At 53.2% G+C, this 24855-nt stretch overlaps 2 protein-coding genes across 51 annotated transcripts in view; both read right to left on the bottom strand.

Annotated features, from left to right (window-relative positions):
* The window catches only part of BANP (BTG3 associated nuclear protein), a 129035-nt gene that overhangs the window by 55750 nt on the left and 48430 nt on the right, over nt 1-24855 (bottom strand). For 33 of the 50 annotated variants that reach the window (XR_013412038.1, XR_013412042.1, XR_013412041.1 and 30 more), the window contains 3 exons: nt 21926-22042; nt 20069-20244; nt 7187-7426 (listed from right to left, as the gene is read on the bottom strand). Coding sequence is in view for 45 of the 50 variants with exons in the window: in XM_077986673.1 (XP_077842799.1) it covers nt 7187-7426; nt 20069-20244; nt 21926-22042 (533 nt within the window). In the remaining 5 variants the exon portion in view is untranslated. The remainder of the gene's footprint in view (nt 1-7186; nt 7427-20068; nt 20245-21925; nt 22043-24855) is intronic. The other 17 variants (XM_077986670.1, XM_077986679.1, XM_077986654.1 and 14 more) reach the window with 1 other exon arrangement.
* The window catches only part of LOC144338171 (uncharacterized), a 73384-nt gene that overhangs the window by 5159 nt on the left and 43370 nt on the right, over nt 1-24855 (bottom strand). The window lies entirely within an intron of this gene.

Raw genomic sequence — 24855 nt, 5'->3', positions numbered from 1 at the left:
TTTGATCTCATGTTATTTGATGGACATTTTTTCTAAAAGCCTCATAAAGTAGGAATGTCACTACTTTCACTTTGGTTTTGAGGCAAAAGCCAGAAAAAGGAGAAGTGATGTGTCCAAGTCCAATTACTAGTTAGGACTGAGCACTGGCCTTAAAGTGCAAGCTTCCTGCGCCCACCCAGGTGGAGAGGCAGCGGCCCTCACTGGATCCTGAGAACCCATGAGAGGCACTCGGGGAGATGGGAAGAACACGCACAGCCCCGCACACGTGCCTCTGCTGTCCTGAGCTCCCTCAGCCCAAGGCACCCACAGCCCCTGCTGCCAGGAGGCCTAGTCGGACTTCGATCGAGGCGGAAGTCTCCCCCGCAGCAGTGCCCAGGACACAAGAAGAACAGAAGTGCTCGGCATCCGGCTGCTGCGGCTCATGGGATCCCCACAGCGCGGCATCACCCGGGAGTAGAACACCCCGTCCGGCCTCAGTCCCTGCTTTCCCAGCATATCCCCACACCACGCCCATCGAGGCCCCTCGAGGCCGGGACAGGCTTGCCTTCCAGGCTCAGCCAGGCAGCATCCCTGCCACTGCCCACACCTCTATTTTCCTGATGAGCTGTCCTGCAGTTCCCAAAGAGCTGAAGAGTCCCCATTACACCATTAGCTGCCTTCCCACTTTCCAGAATCCCCGTTAACTGACTCTGGTGGTTCAAATCATAAACCGATTCCCAGCCTTCCATCTGTGGGGCCATGAGCGGCACTGTGGGAAGCGAGATGAGAGAGCCAGGAGGGCTTGTAATCTTGCGCCTTGGTGGGTGGCACGGGGCTTTATCAGTCACAAAGGAATGAAGAGCACCACCCCTGCTAGTGCAATCTCAAGTGCAAGGGAAGGCAGCACAAAACTGAGTGCCAACAATTGATTTCTTGAAATTACAGACTCGACGTGATAGTGCTGCCTAGAAAAACAAAGGGCGTCTCGAAGCCTCTGCCCGATGGAAGCCAGCTGACACGCTCCCTCCCGGGGGAAGCACACGCAGCCCACACCCCACGCACCTCACATGTCCAGCCTCCAGGCCACGCTGACCGCCTTCTCCAAGCCTGCTGACTCACTCCTTTATGAGAAAAAACGATAGAGTGACACCTGTCCTCAGTCTGTTAGCAACAGAACCCCTCACAGCCACCTGCAGGACCACCTCCAGGTCACAGCACGTGGGTCAGCTGCTGCTGAGGCGGCAGCTCCGCTCATTTTTCTGCCTGCAGCCCACACTGACCACACCTTCCTCCCAGCTCTCAGTCACCATGAGGCGCTCAACGTCCCACGACAAACACCCACCCCTGCGTGGAGTCCACATTCTGCCCTTAAGGACACATGCAGGGCAGCCTCACCATTTCACCTCACAGAGAACCTGGAGAAGAGACAGCACTTGACCACCCGTGTCCCCACAAAACTCATGTCCTGGCCCAGGACCCCGGAATGTGACCTGAAGGGGAACTAGGGTCTCTGCAGATGTGATTCCTTAGGTTGCAAGGAGGTCATCCTGCAGGAGAGGGGGCTCCAAATCCAGTGACTGTCCTCGTAAGGAAAGGGACACAGAGGGAGACACGGGGAAGACAGCCGTGGGGGACGCGGGCAGAGATCAGAGGGATATGGCCACCACCAGAAGCTGGGAGAAGGAAAGGGCCTTCAGAGGCAGCGTGGCCCTGCCCACACCTTCATCCCAGGCATCTGGCCTCCAGACCTGCTCAGTGTTCCATGCCGGCCAGACTGTGAGCTTTGTTCCAGCGGCCACAGGAACGTGAGGTACCCTGCAAGACACAACGGGGCCAGGACCACCTGCTCTTGGAGTGAATGATCTGAAAAGAACCACAATCATCTGACAGGTCAACCTTGAATGTACAACTTTTTACTCTGTGCAAGTGAATCCGGTCTCTCCGTAACTGCTAGGAGGTCTCGTGGAGATCTGCCACCCACAGTAGCATTCTTTAGATCACACGAGATGGGGTGTCTTCAGGGTGGCACGGCCATAGACAGCATCTTTTAGAAAAGCCTTCCGATCCGGGGTCACCGGCTTGGATGCACAGTCCAAGCAGAGGCGTACGTGAGCCGTGGATAGAAATCCTAAGAACTAAACCAATTTCTCTTCACAGAGAAAAGAGGCGAACGCTGCTGTCCTAAGAGCACATTCCTTAGGAAAATGCCCCAAGGTTTTCCAAGTTGCAATAATATGCTACTTTTGCATAAAACACAAATTTGGTTAGCTGCCCAAATTTGGGGGGTCCACCAAACCGTGGGAACCCTAAGAAAGCCAACACCCCAAAAAGCAATAACCTCCCTCTTTCAATAACCTCATTTCAAAAAGGTGGTAGAGACATTACCTACTGTGTGTTTCAAAATGTAGACTTTTTTCTCCAGAAAAAGAAAATCTTTCTGCTGACAAATAAGGAGAAATTTAAATCAAAATCTTCTCCCTCGTGAGCTGCCTGGGTTGAGTGAGGACAGCCGCAGGCCTGACTGCTGAGGCTACAGGTGTCACTGTGGGCACTGAAGCAACGCAGAGAGTGAGATGGGGCAATGCAGCCAATTCTGCTCCTGCCACTGTTCAAGCTGGGGCCTGGGAGGTTTGGTCCATGCACTTATTTGATTTGTTTTGGTTTTTTGAGCAACAATCAGCAATAAGAATGAAACTGGGCCACAGAGAGAAAAGGTAAAGCAATGCTTTTAACATTTCAACAATTCCATCTAAGCATGAGCAACACAGGTACACCTGGCCAGAGGTGGAGGGAGAAGGAAGGGCTCCTGTTCCAATCTCCCTCCGGATTTTACTCCAGAGGAAGGAAGCCCAGTAGGTGCTGCCCGCTGCCCTCAAGGGCTGGTGTGAGGGAGGGTCGTGCTCTCTCAGCCCACACAGCAAGGTTCCTCTCCATTTGGACACCAGAGGAGCTGGGGCACAGGGAGGCACAGCAAGGGCCTATGGTCACACAGGCCACAATTATAGACGCTGACTCCACCCTGTCAGCCCCTGCTCCTGTCCCATAAGACACTGCCTTGAGGCCAGGCATGGTGGCTCACGCCTGTAATTCCAACACTTTGGGAGGCTGAGGTGGGGAGTTCGAGACCAGCCTGGACAACATGGTGAAACCCCGTCTCTACTAAAAATATAAAAATTAGCCAGGCATGGGGACGGGTGCCTGTAATCCCAGCTACTTGGGAGGCTGACGCAGGAGAATCGCTTGAACCCGGGAGGCGGAGGTTTCAGTGAGCCAAGATCAAGTCACCGCAATCCAGCCTGGGTGACAGAGTGAGACTCCATCTCAAAAAAAAAAAAGACCCTGCCTTGCTCATGAGCTGCCAAGGTGGCAGGTGAGTGCTAAGAAGGCCAGGTGCTCACAGAAGCCACCACCCTGGGGGGAAGGTGGGCAGACAGCAGTGTGTGGCCCACAGACTCCAGGCTCCTTTCTGCCCTGCCCACCCCCCTTCCCGGGGCTTCACCCATGTGGCTCCAGCAGGATGGCTCCCTGGCCCCTGTGTCCACACTGTCTAACCACAAGGCCACTCGCTGGGCCCTCTGAAGGCCCAGTGCAACAGTGAAGACTCGGAATCTCTACCCACTGTGAATATCTGTAACAGACAGAGGCCTGGACCTGCGTGCCCAGCTCTCTGCCTGGCAAGGACACAGCGGCCACCTTCACACGAACGCCGCCCACGCCTCTGGACAGCACAGACTCCACAGTCGCTCAACAACACAGCTCCTGCCGAGCAGGCAGCACGTCCGGGCACCACCAATCCCACTGGGGACACCACACACCTGGGGTTGCAGTCCAGGACGCTGGGTGAATGCCGCGAGCTCAGAGACACAACGGAGCTGAGACGGGCTGCAGCGAGCCACGTCCATCTCCTCCTCTGTGGCCCCGCGACCTGCTCTCTGCACAGTGGCTTACCTGCCTGCCCACAACGCAGCTGCACGGATGCCTAGTGAGGGCATGGCGCACCTCTCCCCACGACGCCCTGAGCATGAATGCGGCGTCTCAACATTCTGAGACACTTATTCATGCTTTGTGAACTATTTAACAAATATGGTAAATATACACAGAATCGGGAATTCCCCTTTAAGAAAATGCACAGGTTTCTCGGCCTGAAAAAAAAAAAGGAAACCGCACCTGTGACGTGACAGAGCTCTGGCTGCTGACACAGCACCGTCCGCAGAGCTCGCCACCACCCCACCCACGGGCACTGGCAGGAACCCTCACAGCCCGCACAGCCTCCCGCCAAAAACGCACACAAGCCCACCACGTGGGCTTCACGTAAACACAACTGTCTGTGGAATTCAGAAGTGTATGACGGGAGGTGGTGCCCACTATACAGAATGGGCCATCTCCCACAACCCACAGCAATGACTGAACTCTCGAGTTCCTGTGAAGCCAAGCCTTGCCCACGTCTCCAGAATCCCCGCACCCCGGGCACTCCTGTTCCACAGCACAGCCCGGTCCATACTCAGCAGTTGCTCCAGGCCCCTCCACATGGCCCTGAGGACAGGCCAGCCTTCCTCACGCAAAGTCACCCGAAGGTCAGCCCCACCATGACCCTCCCAGAGCTCTGCTCGAGAGATCAGAATTCACCGGGCATCTCCAAGGGGCCGGGCGCTGTAAGCGAGCCCAGGAGCCACGCCCCGGAGGGACTTCCAGCAGAATGACAGTGCTAGCGGACGCCCCTGCCAGGGGACCGTGCTCCAGAGCCCAGCTCAGAGCCTGGGGAGGCAGGGCGTGGGCCCCAAGCCACAGCAGCCTGGTGAACACAGCCAGTGACCTCAGCTGTCTGGGGGACAGCCCCGAAGCCAGCGGGCCCAGGGGAGAGGGTGGTGGCCCATGCCAGGTTCCCACTCCCCTCTCTGGCTTCCGAACCCCCATCGAGGTTGGCAGCACTTCCCAAGCAAGGAGAAGCTCGGCAGGGAAGGTCAGCTCACAGCCATCACACACAGGAGCTGGGGCCTGCCCCATTCTGCCCCACACAGGGCCTTCCACCGCCCCACGTGGACTTCCTGAGTACAGACACAGCCACCCCACCACCATGGGCTCTGCTCTGAGTATTGCCCTGCCACGTCCCTGTCACCTCGCTGGAACATTCCCTGTGCCCGACTAAAAAAACACCAATCGCAGCCAATGCCCTGAAAGCCCAGAATCCTTAGCCTGACATTCCAAGGCACCGTCTCCAAGGCAGAGCAGCCGGCCTCCAGCCTCACATCTGAGGCCCCTGTCATCTTCCTGGAGGAGCAGGGACTCCTCACCTGGGAATAGGGCCCAGCCCTGAAAGCCACTGCCCCACACAGCACAGCACACTCATCCCACATGCCACCATCCTCTCCAAAGAGTACCCGCTCCTCTGTCCAGGCTGTGTCTCCAACTCTCAGCCCAGACTGACACTGCAGCGACACCCCACAATGCCACCTCTCAGGTTACAGACACTTCTATCTACCTGACTGCACACTCTGCTGTCAGGGCCATTTCTCACTCATCTATACATCTCAGCACACTCTACACTGTGATCCACACAACAAGCACCAGCACAAAGCAACCCCCGGCTTTCAAGCTGGAAGCACATCACGTGGCCAGGGGCGCAGATGTGTGCTCTTGGCCACGCCATGCCCTAAAGCAAAGGGTGGAGAGGGCGGTGGGCCTGTTGCCCGCCTCTGAAGGCAGTGTCCTGCTGGAGCACAGCCACGGCCATGCACTGACACCTCGTTTGTGGCTGCTTTCAGAGCTGAGCAGTTGAAGAGAGACCCCAGGACCTGCAAAGCCTGAAACATCTGCCACGTGGCCCTTCAGAAGGCGGCTGCGAGTGACCCCGTACCATGACCCTCTGATCCTTGTGACCTGCTTTACTCCACTGCTGAGAAGCTGTGAGGAGGCCCCACGTGTGGTCTCCCAGGCAGTTATCTGAGATGACCCTCAGGGTCCAGGACGGGCGTCCACCAGTGTCTGACAGCTGGGGCACACGCCTGGGCCAAGACGTGGCGCATGGGAAGATGCCATGACCTGCGCACACGTGTGTGGGTGGGACCTGGCTCCACCTCTCAGCAGCTTCCAGGAAAACCTGCAGTCAGCACGACCCCCTCAGTCTTACTTAGACCCCATTTTCACAGCAGCTACTGAACAGCCGAACCCTTCCCCTCCTCACTGCTCCTGCCACACCACGCTTCCCAGAGAAGCAAGCCTCTTTCCTGCTGAACAGTGGCCCCTGCACGGTGAGACCCCGGACACCCCCTGCACGGTGAGACCCCAGACACCCCCTGCACAGTGAGATCCCGGACACTCCCTGCACGGTGAGACCCCGGACACCCCCTGCACGGTGAGATCCTGGACATCGAGTGCTCTGCCTCACTTGCCTTGTTGCGAGATCAGATTTACATTTCACGCTCCCCTGTGGCAACTCTCCAGAGCCCAGATTGCCGGAGGCCGCTGCACCCTCCCACACCTTCCCGCCAGGGGCCTCGTATCTCTCGTGTTTGCTGCTGCTTCACTTTACATCTTTGTCAGAAGCCAGCAGGACAGCTTCTGAAGCAGACGGGCTCGGTGGAGCAAATGGACCATGTATGCTGGCAAGGAGGACCTGAGCGCCCATCAAACATCACTGAAGAGCAGCACCGCCATCGCCACCTGGAGCAAGCCCCACTCTTCAGAAGGGAGGGAAACATCACAGGCTGGGCTGGGCACGAAAATCAGGCTTTGGAGCTCTCCTGGCTCCCGTCACAGCCAGGTCAGCACAGAGGCCCTGGCACGGCTGCTGAGACCCAGCCCTCGAGGCAGGCGGCACTCCACCTGCTGCGGAGAGGTTCAGGAGGGCCTGGGTCAGCACGACCAGGATGGCAGGGAAGGCTCCGGCTCTCCTCCTCCTCTCCCTTCCTCAAGAGTGGCCTACAGACAGGAGGCGAGGAGTTTTTTACCTTTTAAGGGTACACAGTAGGTATCTATATTATGGGGTATATGAGCTATTTTGGTATAGGCATGCCGGGCACAGTGAGCACATCAGGGTCAACCAGGCGTCCATCCCCTCGAGCACTGATCCTCGGGCTGGGATTACAAACTGCTTGGAGAAATGCAGCCCTGGGCCGGAACTCCTGATGCCAGCGTCCTCAGCGATGACATGTGGGTCCTGACTCAGCTCCCTGCACACCCCAGTCCCCCAAGGCGGGGTCCGACTTACACCGGATGCCATAGATGGTGAGCGGGTCCAGCTGCTTCTTCCCGTGCTTGCCCTGCCCCGAGAGGTTGGACACGGCCTGCACCTCGCGGTGAAAGAGGTAGTCCAGCAGCGTGAGCGCCATCTTCTCGGCTGTGCGGCAGTTGGTGCTGATGTGCAGCATGTCGGAGGGGATGATGGCGCAGCGCACCCGCATCTCGGGGTTGTTCTCGTCGCCCAGCCAGGTGCCATTGGGGTAATCCTCTGAAAGAGAGAAGACAGGGTCCTCAGATGGCCAAGGCTCAAATAAGCTCACACTCAGGACAGCAGAGGGTTCTGCTCAGACACACCCAGGAAAGGTGCTCCGCGCAGGGCTGGGCAGATCCCTCCTGACTTGTGACGCAGTCACCAAGAGCGCTGGAGCCTCCGACTGCTGCCCAAGAAAGAACTGACGAGGAACAGGAACGATCCCACCACCCCCAGAAGCGGCCGAGGTGTCCTTCCATCCATGTCACATGGATGAATGTGGCAGGCAGGCCGTGTCCTGGCAATCCTCCTTGCTCTGCACTGAAGGCCGGCCCCTCAGAGCTGAGGCCGCCCTGCTAACTCAGTGAAGCAAGCAGATCGCAGCGCACCTAGCGCCCCCGCATCTGAACCTCCCGGGACGGCCCTGCCTGCTGCTCGCAGAAGGCTGGTGGGTGTGTGTCCAGTAGCAGGAGCCTCTGCAGCGCCCAGGGGGAGCACAGGCCCAAGTTCGTCCTCAGGTCTGGAAGAGCTGACATCAAACAAGCTCTGGTCTCAAACGCCAGGTTCTCTTCACAGCCCCAGCAGGGTAAAAAGCTTTAAAAAAATAAAAAGGTCAATGTTTGCCCACATCTGGAAGGAGACCACTTGGCACACCTGTCCCTGGGACAAGGGAGAGCCCCTGCTCCTTCCTGTGTTTAGAGGACTCTGCGCTGAGAAGAGGCTGCTGGGCCCTCACCACGGTCCAAAGAGCCGAGCACACTCTACTGCTCCCTCTGCACTGTTGAGGGTCGGCCCGGCCCGGCGTGAGAAAATGGCTCTGTGTGGGACATGTGGAGCTCCAAGGGGCTCTGCACTCCTCCCCGTAGAGTCCCGGCCACCACAGTGTTCTGGGCCACTGCCCTTTCATGCTCGGTGAGCCTCACGCCTCCCCCCTGGGCAGCTCCGCAGTGAGCCTGGGGTCTGTGCACTGCACCTGCTCTGACCTCCTGCCCAGAGTACTGGAATTCCTTCCCCTTCTTGTAGCCAAATTTCCTTCCCTGCCACAGACGTCCCTTAACCACGTGGAACACACCCCTTGTGATCTTGTGACCCCAAAGGTTACTAAAAACAGAAGGAGAAAGCCAAGGCCGCGTCCGGAGGCAGGGGCAGGGACACAAGAGCAGCAGGGCCAGATGCCTGTGGGGCTGCGGGGCCTTGGGACCTGAGCGCCAACAGTCACACACTCTGCTCATCCTGGACCCGGGACCCCAGCAATACCGATATCCTCGCACACAGGTGGTACCTGCCCCAGCCACCTGCAGAGCGTTTGGAACCTTCCCTGGGGCCCCTCACGCCTCACTGCCAGCCATGCTCTCCCACTGGCCAGCCACTCACACCAAGAAAGATGCAGAGGTGAGGGACTCCAGTGTCAGCAGCCGGCCTGCCTCGCCCCCGTGCACACGATGCCAGTCCTTGCCTCTGCACAGAGTGTAAGTCACAGCATGCCCCGGACGCCAGCATTCTCAGGGCAGTTAAAGTGCAGTCACCCAGACCAGCGCATTCAGGTGTGGGAACGCGCCATGTTCTCCACTGTCAGCGAGGCCACAGCAAGGACCCGTGGACAGGCCCACGCTCCGCACGGAGGAGACAGGGTGGCCAGGCACCTGGAGTGGCCTGAGCTTGCCTGCAAAGCACACTCCTGTGGCGATGGAGTGGGACTTCCCACCTGGCTGCCCAGGCAGTGACACCCGCCAGCCCCTCTATACCTCTCTGCCTCCCTCCCTCCCAAGCATGGGCTCTCAGCTTCCTAGCTGACCCTTCATAAGTCACTGGTCTTCTCTGAACCACAGACTCCTTCTCTGTGTAACGGCGTCTCCGAGTTGTCCTCAGGTTGACCAAGTACAGTATGTGAAAGGCTTGGTGGCTTGTCAAACTCCCTGTTCAAAGCCTCCCCGTGTGACAGAAGAAAGCTCTACACAGGATCACAAACGGGAAAGCGCGCACTCCTGCTTGGAAGCTCAGCAGCTTCCCAAATATCTCTTCCGACCCTGAAGCTGAAGCAAAGTGAGGCTGCAAGAGTCTCCCCACCCCCGGCACATCCTCCCCTGTGGAAGGGTGGAGACCTGAATACCTCCCATGAGGGGCCGGGACCTAGGAGGGACCCCACGCTATGCCGGAGTCTCCGAGGCCCAGGGCCGGCTACGGTCATGCCACCCTGGGCATCGCTGCCTCAGAACGTCTGTGAGCTTTATTCTGAAATGTTCCAAAATTGACTTTCCAGCTCCTACAAGGGCAGCCAGCCCTGCCTACCGGGCCAGGAAGCCCAGAGCACAGCCAAGAAGCCGGTGGCTGCCGGATGCTCCTAGTGTGCACAGTTCCCTCCACAGGCAGCCTTTCCCATTCCCTGAAACATAAGATTTCCATGAAATATCAGAGCAGGGCTGGTCACCCTGTCCTCACAAACACACACTGTCACGGGCAGGGCAGTGTGGCTGGGCTCTCGGCTGTAGCTAAGGATAGAAAACAGCTCTAATTTTTGGAATTCAGGACAGAGATGAGTAAGAAGCATCGATGCTCAGAGGTGGTTCGGAAGTACAGGGATGCTGCTAGGAACATATGCTCAGACGTGCATTTTTTCAGAACATCCATCAGTCAGCCACTATTACATTCCACCTGTATATGAGGAACGAAATGGAAACATGTGACCTCAAGACTAATGGATGGAGTCTCATGGCAGGGGCTGTCTAGAGGCCACAGTTAGAAAGCTAAGAGAATCCAACCTCCGGGTATTTTATGACTTTATCTACAAATCCTTATGGGACACCCAAGTGCCTGGCACTGGGTCTAAAGTTCGGCATCTAAGCCCATGCTCAGGGTCACAGGCCAATGCCACTGAACACAGCAGTGCAGCCCTGGCCAGCAGCAGTCCAGTCAGGAAGCCATGGGGAGGAGAAGGGCGGCACAGAGGGGGCCTGTGAGCCAAGGCAGCAGTGGTCCAGTCTCTGAGATCCGAAGCCACACGCCGCTCACACCATGGCTAGAGATGGTCATGGACTCCATAGGACTGATTATTTAAATGGGAATCTGCAGAGGAAACCCAAGATGTGGGAGGACCGCAGCCGAGGCAGCTCTGGAGCACTGGCGCCTGCACCACGCATTTCCCAGCGCCACGTGCTTCTCCCACACGGACAGGAGGCCCCAGACACAGCTCCCCGCTCGTGCTGACCTTAGACCAGCCACAGATTTCCTGGTCAGATCTAACCTAAGGGGCTGAATCCTTCCCTGTGTCTGTCCTTGTGAAGGGAGGATTTTTTTAAATGTTCTGCCTTGGGGCCTGGGCAAGGGGCAGAGATTTGCTTGTGGCCCCTGGTGGCTGGGAAGCAGAGGCCGCGCAGGCCCAGTTGGCGAACGGGAACTGTCCCACTGCCCGGTCTCCCTGACTCCTGCACCCGGGCTGGGCTCAAGCCAGGGCGACACCCTCAGATGCCATCCAGCGTGAACCGGGGCTGCGGGAATCAGCCTCGATCCCACATAGATGCTGTTCAACATGGGCTCCCAGCCCAGGCCAGCCAGGCCTCCTGGCAGCGCCAGTACAGAGCCCCAGGTAAAGGAGCACGAAAGGAGTGAAAGCCGTTGAGGCACCAGAGGAGCACCTGAGTACCTGAGTCCCTGCACAGCAGCCACCCGGTAGCTCCTGGAGCGCGAGACCTCAGCCCTGCTCCTCCTGACTCCCAAGTGCCAGGGACAGTGGCCTGCAAGCGAACGGGGAGACAGGCAGGGGTACAGCTGATCTCAGATGAGAACGGGTGACCCCAAGCAGGGAAGGGGGAAGGAACCACCCAGGGTAAGAACTCCAGAGAACATTCCAGAGTGGGGAGCAGCACCGGCCTGGGCCAGGAGAGGCCACGTGCTCTAGGAAGGTAAGAGAACCAGCGTGGCTGGAGCTACGTCCCTGCTCGTAGGGCAGCGGAGAGACAGGGAAGGGTGGAGAACCAAGCAGGGCCCAGTCACCCAGGCAGCGAGCAGCGTGGTCCAAGCTGAACTGGCACGGGCAAAGGGGACTGGCAGAGGGATAGGCAGAGGGGATGGGCAGAGGGCATGAGCTGAGGGGGCACAGGCAGAGGGCATAAGCTGAGGAGGCACGGGCAGAGGGCATGGGCAGAGGGAGCACGGAGAGGGGATGGGCAGAGGGAGCATGGGCAGAGGGGAAGGGCAGAGGGCACGAGCTGAGGAGGCACGGGCAGAGGGAGCATGGGCAGAGGGGACGGGCAGAGGGCACGAGCTGAGGAGGCACGGGCAGAGGGAGCACGGGCAGAGGGGACGGGCAGAGGGCACGAGCTGAGGGGGCACGGGCAGAGGGCACAGGCAGAGGGCACAGGCAGAGGGGACAGGTAGCTGATTACAGGGCTGCTCAGTAATCCAAGAACAGCCGAGGACCTGGGGTCAGTAGGGCTCACAATGAGACCCACTGTCTTTAAACCTCCCAGCGTTCCTAGCACTGAGGTTCATTTAACGGGAACTCTGGGTAGATGAGGGTGGTCTCCAGCGACACCAAGCATCTCTGGACTTAGGACCTGGAGATCCCAAACACAGGACCCGAGGCAGGCAGCAGGAAGGGCAGCAGCATCCCATGCCATCGGCCTCCCCGACCATCACCCACCCACACCAGGACGTGGGCCATGCAGGGCCAGTGCGAGGACGGTGTGGGGACGGTGGGCAGGGGCTCTCAGCTGTAGCCACCAAGCTGCTAAAGATTCTGAAGCCTCTCTCAGGAGCTGACAGTGTGAAACACACTCAGCTGAGCTCTCTGTGGTGAGATAATATTTTTAAAGTAAACACTGGACAAGAGTTCAGAGTTGTTTTTCAAGCAGTGAGTCGAAATCATGTCAAAGTGTCACTGAGACCCTCCAGGAGGGATGACGTGGGCTCTCCATGCCCAGACCAAGAATCTCCCTGACTTAGGGGGACAGTCGGCTCCTGGGGGGGCTGCCACCTGCCACCTCCGTCCTCCCCAGGCTCCCACCTCAAGGCAATGTCGGGGCAGCCGCTGAGCTCATCCTCTCGCAGGCTCAGGCCCCACCGAGGGCTGGTGTGCAAACGTCCAGACCCAGTGCACCCAAGGACGGCTGCGCCCTCCATCCCAGAAGGAGCTGCCCCAGCTCTGGGTGGCTCCTCCTGCACCACAGGTCACAACGAGCCCTCCCTCCACAACCACTGGCCTCATCCAGGCCTCAACACTTCTTCCTGGCCTTTTTTCAGCACTGCAGGAGACTCTGACTCTAGACTCTGCCTCCACCAGAGTTACCCAAAGGCCACCTGGCCTGTCCTCCCAGGAATCTCCCGCCTCGAGCGTCCAGCAGGACCCAGCTTGTGCCGGCCTCTCTGTGTTGGCGGCTCACAGGTCCACGCCCTGTGCTTCCTGCTCGGCAAAGCCACATTATCAGTGCTGACCCACCCGTCTACTGGTTCCCATCCACACCTGTGTCCACGGATTTCCTATTGACAACATCACTCCCACTGCACTCCTCTAAGTGCTAGAGATTTTCAGGCATGTTCTCAGACCAGCAGCATCAGCAGTGACGGGGAACTTGCTGAAAACGCTCATTCTCAGGCCCCACCCATCAGAGGCTGTGGGGTGGGCCCTGTTTAGCAAGGAGGTTCTGAGGCAAGCGGGTTCTGACCTGTGCGAGGAGGGCCCCGTGTGTAGAGAGAGACCATGATGGACACCACTCCAGGCAGGCTTCCCACCTCCCGCACAGGAGAGCACACAGGCCCGCTGAGCTCTGACAGGTGCGGGCAGCGGTCTAAGGACTAGGCAGGGGGCAGGCCCACGTCCCACCGCACTGAGGGATGGCCCGTCCTGTCAGGCAGGCTCCTGAATCCACACCTCCACCACTTCAGAGGCCTCATTTCCTCAGTCCTCACAGTAACTCCAGCAGCTGAGCCAGTCCACGATCCATCTCACGGGAGAAGTGCTCAGACGTCTGCAGAAATGAATGACCCTGATAGAGGTCGCAGGCCAAGTGAGAGGCAGACTGGGAAAGGAGGCAAACGCTCTAGGCCATGAGAAGCCCCTGCCTGCTAATGACCAGTGATTCACACATTTCCAGTGTCTCTTCCTAGAAAGCTGCCGATCCTCAAAGACTCAGAGTTTAAATGAGGCCTTTTCTGCACTGACATGGAAGGCACTGTCTCATATCTGCTTCCTGATATAATCTGCTGGATTACTGGACTTTTATATATTCAGAATTCCCTACTGGGGGTAAAAAGGGAAACAAAACAATGATTTAAAAATCCCGGCCTGGAATCTGTACTGTCAGATCAGTGAATAGTCATTAATTTATCCTTTTTTCTTAGTCAGTCTACAGAAAGGAATTAACCAATAATTGAAATAGTCTTCTTAAGATCCCTCTCTCTCCTACTTTCACTTGAATGCTGACTTCCCAAGAGCAGATGAAACAATTCCGATAAATGTCAGTCTGTGTGTTGTCCAAGACCGAAGCCCTAACTTCACACAAACACCCTGGGAAGTACAGTTCCATGGTCATTTTTCAGGCGACGGCTCAGTATTCCTGTCCCTGGGATTCCGCACGTTAGTCCCCTGTAGTCACAGAGGTGACAAATGCCGGATTTCCGTCTCCGGCAGGACAGTGAACAAATCAGAAGGCCATCCTTTACGAGTCACTGGACTGCAGGGTTGTTCAAAGCCTTAGAGCGTGGTGTTAATTTCCACAACACAACCAACTCCACAATTCAGCTCAAGGTCAGCCTCACCATCTCCAGGTAAGTCTTCAGAGAACAGATTCATGTTAGATATGCCATCCCTGTCAAAAATTAATTTTCAACTGGCTTTTGCAAAGGCTTACTCAAGCTGTTTATGAATTTCAAAAGCAACTCTGCATAATGGTTCCAACAATGGATAACACAGAGCAAACCCACGTAGAATTCAAACCTAAAGGCAGCCCAGGCTGCATGGTTACACACATCACAGCTCAAAATGCTTCCGGAGCCAGGACATGATTAACTGTAACTGTCAATAATTCATCTCTCCTATTCAAGGTGGAGAATAAGAATTCTATGTGGAACTCATGAGACATTTTATCTGTTGGGCTCCTCATCATTATTTGCCCCACGAGAAAATACAATGTGTTGGGGTATGCCAGGATCCTGGGGGATAGGGACACCCCATAAAGGTAAGGCCACATTTGTCCCAAACACGCCAACTCTGGCCATCTACTGGCTAGATGTCTACGATGTCACATACGGATGCTTCAAAAGAACCTCCATTCCCATCAGGTACTAGTGGATGCTGAATGAATACTTGGGATGGGAAAAGGGGAGCAGAAAGATTAAAAGGGGAGGGGAGGTGAAGAGAGGAGGTGTCCTGATCAGCAAGAAGTCCACATGCCTGGAGGACAGCTATGAAAACCAGGTGGGCTCCTGATATGGTGGCCTCGCTCTAAAATCAGGAACTTTATGATTATGTGACATCGTATTTGAGAATTTTAGACATCGGTAACACCGACATTCCACAAACTACACATGACAGAGACTTCAGTGTAGAAATGGAACACTGCACCATTTTCTTTCAAAATGCTTTTTTGGTGTGGGCTGCTTTTATTTTGCTTTGGTTTTCTTTGAGTGGGCTGTTTTCCATCAATAATTCTGTTGTAAAGATTTTGCCTATAACGCTTAAACATCTCTTAAAGTGAAAAATAATTTAACCCTGAGTTAAAAGGATCCTGCGCCTCTGGGTCACGCAGAGAACCCGAGTCCAGCACCAGTCGGCGCCCGAGCTCTGGAGAGCTGAGCGCCTCTAGCGCCTGAGAAGTTTGCTCTCCAAGCGTCTGGTCTCACAGGGCAGGGATGGGAAGGAGTCTTTCCGGGTGGAGGAGGTGGTGGGGAGGAGTCTGGGTGAACTGCTGACTGCTCGGCACCAGCACAGTCATGGGTCAAGACTGCTCCCGACACCTCCATCCTGGGACACAGGCTGTGCATCCAGAAACTCAACCCAAGCTGCTGAGACACCATCAACCCCACTCACTTCCCCAGACTGCCCTTCTGGCCGCTCTGTGGCACTCAGAGCCACGACTGTTCTCACGCTGCTGTCTCCTGCTTCCCTTGGTTTTACTGTGGTCACTCATCTCTCTGCAGCCCTATTCTTATTAGCAATCACCTCAGGACTGCCATGAAAAAGTGTTTCCCTGCTACCTCACACATCCAGCACTTATGTTAAAACGACAGAAGATGAATTCTGTAAATAAATGTTTGAGGAATGTTTGTAGCTAAATGTTCTTCTTTCCATGTGCACGGATGGCATCCCACGGACTGCAAGGTCTGGGAATCTGACCACACAGCACAGCGTGGCTACGCAGCTACACATTCTCTTTTCCACGCGCATGGCTGACATTCGTGGACTGAGGTCTGGGAATCTGCACAGCACAGCGTGGCTACATGTTCTTATTTCCACGTGCATGGCTGATGTTCCGTGGACAGCGAGGTCTGGGAATCTGACCACACAGCATGGCGTGCCAACAGCAGCTGAAGGACGGCCGCAGCTGACAGCTCTCACAGCTGCCCAACTCGCCCAGCTGTGCCTCACCTGCCTTCGCCAGCATCACCAAGGGCTACCATGTAAGTCATTCTACTAACTGGGATGTCCATGGGACCAACTCCTGGCAATAATTCAACTAGAATTCAATGACAATCCTTCCCCACTGAAATTAAGTACCTAACATTTTACGTGTAGGATTTTGTAGGAATTAGCAAATGCATACACAGCAGGAATTTAAACTCTTGATTAAGAACCTAACTAATTCCCTTAATGGACAAACAGATCCCACTCTAGGTCCATTTTAGCTCAACTTGTTTCTCTAACTCAGCCGGCAGCTTAGTCATTGAACGATGGGGCCCCACACACTTTCAAGTACAAAACAAAGCTATGAGCACACTAAGACCAAAACTACTGACAAAAGGCAAGCACAAGAACGAAGACACAGTCTACCGTTCCCTGCTTTCAACAGTCAGGAGCTACCGTCCTTCTTATTCTAATGAGACACAGTCTATTGTTCCCTGTTTTCAATAGTCAGGAGCTACCGTCCTTCTTATTCCAATGAGACACAGTCTACCGTTCCCTGCTTTCAACAGTCAGGAGCTACCGTCCTTATTCCAATGAGACACAGTCTACTGTTCTCTGCTTTCAACAGTCAGGAGCTACCGTCCTTCTTATTCCAATGAGACACAGTCTACTGTTCCCTGCTTTCAATAGCTGGGAGTTACCGTCCTTCTTATTCCAGTGGAGTGTCTGTCATGACAAACGGAATTACCTAAGTGAAAAAAACTAGAATAAAATGACATGGTATCTTTGCAGTATAATAAACTGACTCCAAATTTGATATAAAACAGCATGTCAATTCACACAAGCCATTTGGAATTCTTAAGAAATAACTATTTTGAAATCTGTGGTTCTCTAAGACTTAAGGCACTTAAATACTTAAACGAGAAGCTAAGAACAATCTGTCTCCTGCGGCTCCTGTCTCTTATCAGAGCCTAAAACAACTAAACAGAAAGACAAGCGCACCCCCCTTTAGCACTTCTCATATTCCTAATGCTTTCCCTCGTAGAAACTCACTGATTCACCGCCTGCCCAGGTGCTCTGGGGCAGAGGGGCACAGGCAGGAAGCTGCTGGCCCCATTCTCAGCACATTCGCACCCCCATGGAAATGCTGAAGAGATGACACCACTACGGGTTGAGAGTAAATCTGACATCAGAGACATTAATGGATTGGCTATTTTTCCAACATTTACACAGACAGCAATCATTTAAAGATGACTTCCTCTGGGTGTCATTTTCACCAAGCCACTATGCCAAATAAGGCAGCTCAAGCAGATATTTTCATAACACCGACCCCACTGGGATAGACATTCCCAAGGACAGAGTCACTGAAAGAGATTTATTACAAGAAACGTTTCCTCCTAATGGGATGAGAAAACAGAATGGCTCGGGATGATGACCTTCCCTTCAAAACAAAGTCAAGTTGAAGATGAGAAAAAGTTCTGCAATTCACCCCAATCCTAACAACCTGTGTTGTACAACAAAATTATGTTTGATGAGGACAATCAGTGGCAAAAACGGCTATGAAGTCTGCTCAGAGCCTTTGCTAAAGAAAAATGTCTTACACAAAACATCAAAAGAACTTAAAAACTCAGACACAAAGAAAATTTGTATTTTTCCTTATAGATACAGATTAATATTAAGCAGGCTCCAAATTTGATACCTTCTCATAAGTTCATTTAGATGTTTTTGTTTTTATGACCCTGGACTCCCCAGAACTACCAAGTTTTGTTTTGTTTTTTTTGCCTCAGCTAACACAGTTTAAATCAAACAAACATCAGGCCTGAAAGGGGTGGCCAGATCTATGTGGGGATTTACACAAAACCCACATCGAAAAATAATTAATTACAACAATTAGTCTGTCGTTACTGCAATGTGATTTTCAATTTCCATGAAAATGAAATCAGGAGCACCCCTCCGTTCCTCAAATTCAATGTGTGAAAAACTCCATTGCCCTGACCCTGCAATTCCTACATACACAAAAACCTGCATATCAATTCCTACATACACAAAAACCTGCACATCAATGTTCACAGCAGCATTCCTGACAACAGCACCATTCCTGACACCAGTCAAAAAGTGCAAACAACCCAGATGTCCATCAATTGATGATGGATCAACAGAATGTGGGCCATCCGTACCTCGGCATATCACGCAGCCATGAAAAGGAACAAATGCTGGGGCAAAAGCTACAATGTGGGTGACGCTACAGGATTCCATTTAGAGTCAAGGTCCACAACAGGTACATCCACAAGGACGGAGATGAGTTGGGTGCCGGGACTGGAGGCTGGGAGAACGGAAAGTGACTGTTGATGGACACAGGGCTTCTTCTGGGGGTAATAAAAAATACTCTAGAATTAGTCTGAAGTGATGACTGTACAACCTTGTGAATGTACTAAAAACCAGAGACGTATGCTTTAAAACGGTCAACTTTATGGTATATAAATTAGATCTTAACTGGAAAAAAAAAAAAGATCAACTCAACCTCTCTCTCTTCCCGCCATTCTGCCATCTGAATCCTAGCAATCTGTATTAGGTAAAAGTCAATTTTTGTGGAAAACATTGTTTTCAATGTTTCAGATAAGGTAATGAGTCTTCCTAACAGGAAAACCTTTGTTCAGTAGACAAATCAACATCGAGTTGCTAGGAAAAATCAACAACTCAGACGCAGAAGCAGAAAAAACTGGAGATCTTCCTAGTAAGTAAGGAAAACACATGCTTTACAACTCCACGCACAAAGCTAAGTCTGTTTGGTTCTTTCTTTTCTCCTTACTATAGTAACTGACAGTCATCTGGTCACTTACGGATGAAGGGCACACAGAGGCTCTCCGGGGAAGAGGGCTCTGAAAGGCACACTGGGCAGGCCGAGGGCCAGGCGGGAGGGCGCCTCAGAGCCCTGCAGGAGAGAAGCCCCCGCTAGGAGTCCAAGTAGGACAAAGAGGGTCACATCCTTCTAGATCTCAGAGGAAACGGGCAGTGCATCACGGACCCCGTGGAAGCTGTGTCCTGCCTCTGCATCCTCTAGCCCAGCAATCTGCCTCTGAGAGCCCATGTCCAGACACGGATCCAAGAGACATGAAAAGACAGCAGGCCAATGCTAGTTTCAATAATGAAAGCTTACAGGGAGCCATCCCTGGAAAGCATCCAGACCTGATGAAATAAGCAAAACTGGCTAAAAGCGACTCTGTCCATCTGCACTAACATGGAAAGATTTCTACCGTGTAGGGGAAAGAAGTGAGTTATAAAATCTTATGAAATGTGCACAAAAAAAAAACCACAAAAGGTTTAGAGATCTCAGAATGGTGGAATCACAAGTTATTTTCCCTTTATTCTTCATTTTTATACTGTATTACTATTTTTTTTTTTTTTTGAGACAGAGTCTCTGTCACCCAGGCTGGAGTGCAGTGGTGCCATCTCAGCTCACTGTAACCTCTGCTACCCGGGTTTAAGCAATTCTCCCACCTCAGCCTCCCAAGTAGCTGGGATCACAGGCACCTGTCACCATGCCTGACTAATTTTTGTAGTTTTAGTAGAGATGGGGTTTCACCATCTTGGCCAGGCTGGTCTTGAACTCCTGACCTCATGATCTACTTGCCTCAGTCTCCCAAAGTGCTGGGATTACAGGCGTGAGCCACTGCGCTTGTCCTATACTGTATCACTTTTTTTTTTTTTTTTTGGAGACAGAGTTTTGCTGTATTGCCCAGGCTGGAGTGCAATGGCACGATCTCAGCTCACCGCAACCTCCACTTCCCAGGTTCAAATGATTCTCCTGCCTCAGCCTCCCAAGTAGCTGGGATTACAGGCACCTGCCACCACGCCTGGTTAATTTTGTATTTTCAGTAGAGACAGGGTTTCTCCATGTTGGTCAGGCTGGTCTTGAACTCCCAACTTCAGGTGATCCACCTGCCTCGGCCTCCCAAAGTGCTGAGATTACAGGCGTGAGCCACCGCACCCGGCCACTGTATCACTTTTTTAAAAAACAACTAAATTAATTTCTAAAAAGCAAAACAAACAAACAAAAATCCTCCTGCTGCTCTGGCCAAGGAAAGAAGACGCCTGGGACGCACCTTCTGAGTTCAGGGTGATGAGGGTGACGTTGCTCCCAATGCTCTGGCTGCCCGCCTGTCCGCAGCTGGACACTGAGTCGCTGGCCTCCGAGCCGCTCTCCCCGTCTTCATGGTGGCTGTCTTCTTGGCCCGGCACCTTCACCACAATGGTGTTCTGCCGACGCCCAGGCACAGCGCTGAACGGGAAAAAAACACACCAACCCAGTGTGGTAAGAGCCACAAGCAGCACGCAAAGGCCAGTGCTTTCCTTATCACAAGATCTAACTCTGCATGGACCAGTGGATCACACAGCCTTCCCAGACCGCTCTCTCTACCAAGATTAATAGCAACTCCATAGGAGAAAATGGCCCGGGGCTAAACGAAACTGTATAAAATAAAACTTAACCATTTAAAGAAAATATTTGTATCACAAAAGAAGTAAAATCATAACTCACTGGGACTCAGGCCTAGTATGCTGCCTTCTGAGTTCAGCAGTCAACCTATAGAATGCTGGTAGGAGTCTTTTTTCAGGCAAGGTTAAAGGAAAGACTAAATCAGAAGACTGTGCCCAGAGGCCTGGGTCAATTCGATCCATGCTGCTGGGCGTGCTGGAGATGGCTCCGCCTCTGCAAAGCAAGCAGCACTCCCAAGTATGCCCACAGGCAAAAAAACCCTGAAGGGGCTTAAAAAACCCACTGAGATCCCATCGGAGCTGCCATCATCCCAAGGGCTGCTGATGTGGAAAGACAGAACACCGCTAGCAAAGCAGGGCGAGGCCAGCTCCACAAGTGCTCAAAAAAAAGATGATTTAGAGACTTACTACTTCCCTTTTTTAATGACCCTTTCAACATCCCCTACCGTGGACTGCTACGCACCAGAAGAGAAAGGACCACAATTTCTCTATTTGCAAAGTCAAAAAAAAGGGGTGCTGAAAACACTGGCCGCACCCAGAGGAGGCTGCACTCTGCGCTTTCTGGCCTGGGTTCTCCAGAGCGCTGTCCATGCTGAACCTGATCTCAACACTGGCTATCTGCCTGGTTGACCTCAGCGCAAAGCCCCCGAGGCACAGCTGACCCTGGCACCTCCTCATCACCCATCACCAACTCCTCTCCCTTCACCCCACGTATCAGACCCTCGTGACCACAGCTGCAGCCCTGGAGAACTGAGCTAAGACAATACGGAAAGGGGACGAAGCTGGAGGAGGAGCAATCCACAAAGGAGACTGAGAGAAAAAGCAAATAGAACTTTGTGAAGACACAGATGGGAAAGAAAAAGCAAGAGCATCCTCAGGGGTTCACGCAGCCCTAAGGGGCACTCCTGGGGAGAGCAGGGCCCGGATGCCAGCCAGAGGCCACTGCACAGCCTTCCCCTCACACAGGGCAGGGATGGCGTCTTCTGTCCACTCCCACCTCTGACCCAAGTTCCGTTCAAAATGTCTCAAGAGAAAAAGGCATAAGAAAAAAGTCATAAACTCAACATGCCTGCACCACTTAGCAATCGTGGGAGAGGGTGTCTGTTTGCCTGACACGCTCTGCACAGACAGACAGACGTGAGGACCACTGAGCTAGGTGGGAGGATGAATGCTTTCACTGACTGCTGTGAGGAGACAGAGCCAGCCCCCTCCACAACCCCAGCCAGCACGAGACACGGAAGTCCCCGGCGGCAGCTGCCCCCTGGTGTGGCTGGACTCAGCACTCAGCATCACCCAGCCTGCCCTCCCCGACCTCAGAGAGCTGGGGCGGTGCCTGCCAAGCTCAACCCTGTGACCACAGAGATGAAGTGCGTGCTGGACTGTGCCCTGGCTTGGGGACGTTGACTTATTCTCACGGGACTCCTCACAGTGGCAGGGAAAGGTGGGGTTGGTGCCGTGCTACTGACTTGCTAATGACATTTTCCAGGGAATCCGGTGCCCTGTTGCTCAAGGGGTCTTCCATCTTGGCTACAATGGCGTTCTGCCGATCATTGTTGAGTATTACTGTAGTCTGGGGGACGACGCTAGGGAACAAAAGAATCACAAAGAAAAAGAAGGCCTTAAAACAACAACATTCATGGTAAGAGCACATAAGAGTCATTCAACACAGTCCACTCCCAGGGACCCGCAGTGAGGGGGAGGCCTAAGAGTCATTCAACACAGTCCACTCCCAGGGACCCGTCCTGAGCGGGGAGGAGCCCCAAACGCTAAGGAAGAATAAACTGGAGATGGGGTTTTTAACAGTGTAACTTTCCTAATTGTTGGTGTTCTGTCTGCACAACTGGATAGGCTCAGGACAGCCGGGATGAGGATGCTGAGTGTGTGACACAGAACAGACTGCGACCACACCAGCTGTTATCACACCCAGTTAATAAAGCTTCTGGGGTGACACACTTGCACGAAAACCGGCTTGACATTTTCAGTCACTCCATCCCAACTAATTCCTATGGTACAGATCTAACGTTCGTAACCATGTAAGTGTTGGTATCGTCCAAAACGGTAGCGCCCTAGAAAGAAAGGGGCAAACATCACAGTGGATTGGGATGGAAGGACACACGTGCTGCCTCCAGGTTGTGCAGGAACATGTGTGAGCCACAACCACAGGGCTCAGGGTTCTGCTTTGAAGGAAACAATTCTACCAAAGAACAAACCACGGCCCAGAAACCACCAAACCTGGTGCCACCCTGGAGGAAGCACTAGTGTGTTCAGACAGGCGGCAGCTAACACAGCTTCATCTCAAAGTGCAGACTCACCCACAGATTTCAATTGTGCGTTTTTAAGCCTTAGCACTTTCTGGTCACAAGGGATATCTAAGGTACACTTTGTTGTGGAAGGGTGGGGAGAGAAGGAACTAGCACTTGAAATACAAAGTGGTTATCACCTGAGGATAAAACACCGTTCTTGAACTTCACTCTCCAAAAACCAGCTTGGGAAGCCTCTGCCTTTCTGTGATGTGCCCACAGGAAAATCCAGCCTAGCGTCCCTGTAACTGTCCCCACATTGAGTGCGAGCACAGCGCCATGCCATGCCCGAGTAAATCACGGGACCACAAGGTTTTCTTCCTAAAATAAAGGCATAATCAACTGCATTTAATTCAAAAATACTATTTTTAAAATTCCTCTACTTGTTATTGGTGACACCTAAAGTTAACACAACAAAACCTGATAAATGACCTACAGATCGGGTATGAAAAGCAGCCCAGGTGGCTGCTGGCTTGGCCACCACAGTCACCTACAGGCTGCAACAGTCCTATGCTCCTCAGAGATGTGGAACTGGAGAGGTTACCTGGCTTGCACGAGCTTGGTATGTTCCCCAAGTGGAGGCTATGGAACACTGGTGCCCCGGGATTCTAGGCTCACAGCATGTGGGAAGGCTGGTGTCCCGGGATCCTAGGCTCACAGCATGTGGGAAGGCTGGTGTCCCGGGACCCTAGGCTCACAGCATGTGGGAAGGCTGGTGTCCCGGGATCCTAGGCTCACAGCATGTGAGAAGGCTGGTGCCCTGGGACCCCAGGCTCACAGCATGTGGGAAGGCTGGTGTCTCCGGATCCTAGGCTCACAGCATGTCCACACACACATTCATTCTCTCTCTCTCCCCATGAGCAACTGAAGAAGGACGGTGCTGCTGAGTGGCCAGCAGTCCCCTAATGACTCTTCACAGTGGCCACTGGCACATTAACGGTCTGAGAAGAAAGTTTAACAGAGTAAAATGTATTCAGGCCACCATCTGGCAAGGTCATTTGACCAAATATACCTTTTTTCCCTTGAAGATCCTTATTAAGGTGAAGGAAATCATGTTCTAAGGCAACCAGCTCCCAGCTGGAATAATGTGCCCCTCGGGTGCCCCACAGCTTTCTGGGGGGCTCGTGGATACAGACAGCTCTCAGCAACACAGTCTCCAGATCCCCACCTTCCAGAACGTCCTGTTTCCTAAAGAGGACTCTCCGTGAGCGAGCATCTCGATGTGTGTGTTCCCTTCCACAAAGCCCTTTTCCCACCTAAAAACCACCTCTGCTCTGAGCACACTGGACGCACCATCCACCTAGGGCGCAGACCCCAGGAGCCAGCACAGGCCACCTGAACACTGGCATGGTGGTGACAAAACCAGCGCCTCGCCGGCTGACTACAAAGCCCTCGGTAAGTCAGCTGGGTTGCAATCCTTTGCTTTCAACAAAACAGATGGAGATCATCAAAAACAGTTTCTGAGGACGGACCACTGAGACCCCTGGCACATAACTCAAGGAAGCTGAGGACTCCTTCCTCTCCCACATATTACTGGTGTGACCCGAGTTTCCCAGTACCCTAGAGCTACAAAAACCAAAAACAGCAGAACCAACGTAGAATCCTCTCTCATCTAAGCAGTCAAACATAATCAATCATCCATCGATACAATAATTAACCAAAAAGCCCCATCTAACTACTCAAAAATATATTCCCAGTATTTTATTATCAAGAATTAGTTCTAAGTGGGTGACACAGTCACGCTGTTTTGTTCAACCACTGTAGTAGGAATTCAATCCAAAAGGGGTTTTTTTTTAAGCCCTTAAGGCCTTATGGTTAGGAACACAAACTTTTTCAGCTTCGATTTACATCCCTGTTTCTGTTGCCCAGGCACGCGACAGCCATGCTAACAGGATGAAATTCTGTGAGGGAAATGAAACGGAAAGCAAAGTTCAAAGACCAGAAAGTGATAGAACATTCGACTGCCAAAAGCTTACTGGAGAGACGTTCAAAATGCATCATGATATTTACATTATAATGGAAAATTTAAAAAAAAACAATAAACCAGTTGTGTTTTTAATGATCAATATTATAATGTGCTGTAAAAGTAATTTATT

The sequence above is a fragment of the Macaca mulatta genome, chromosome 20, assembly GCF_049350105.2.
Source record: "Macaca mulatta isolate MMU2019108-1 chromosome 20, T2T-MMU8v2.0, whole genome shotgun sequence".
Taxonomy (NCBI): Eukaryota; Metazoa; Chordata; class Mammalia; order Primates; family Cercopithecidae; genus Macaca; species Macaca mulatta.
This window is presented reverse-complemented; position numbering and strand designations above follow the sequence as displayed.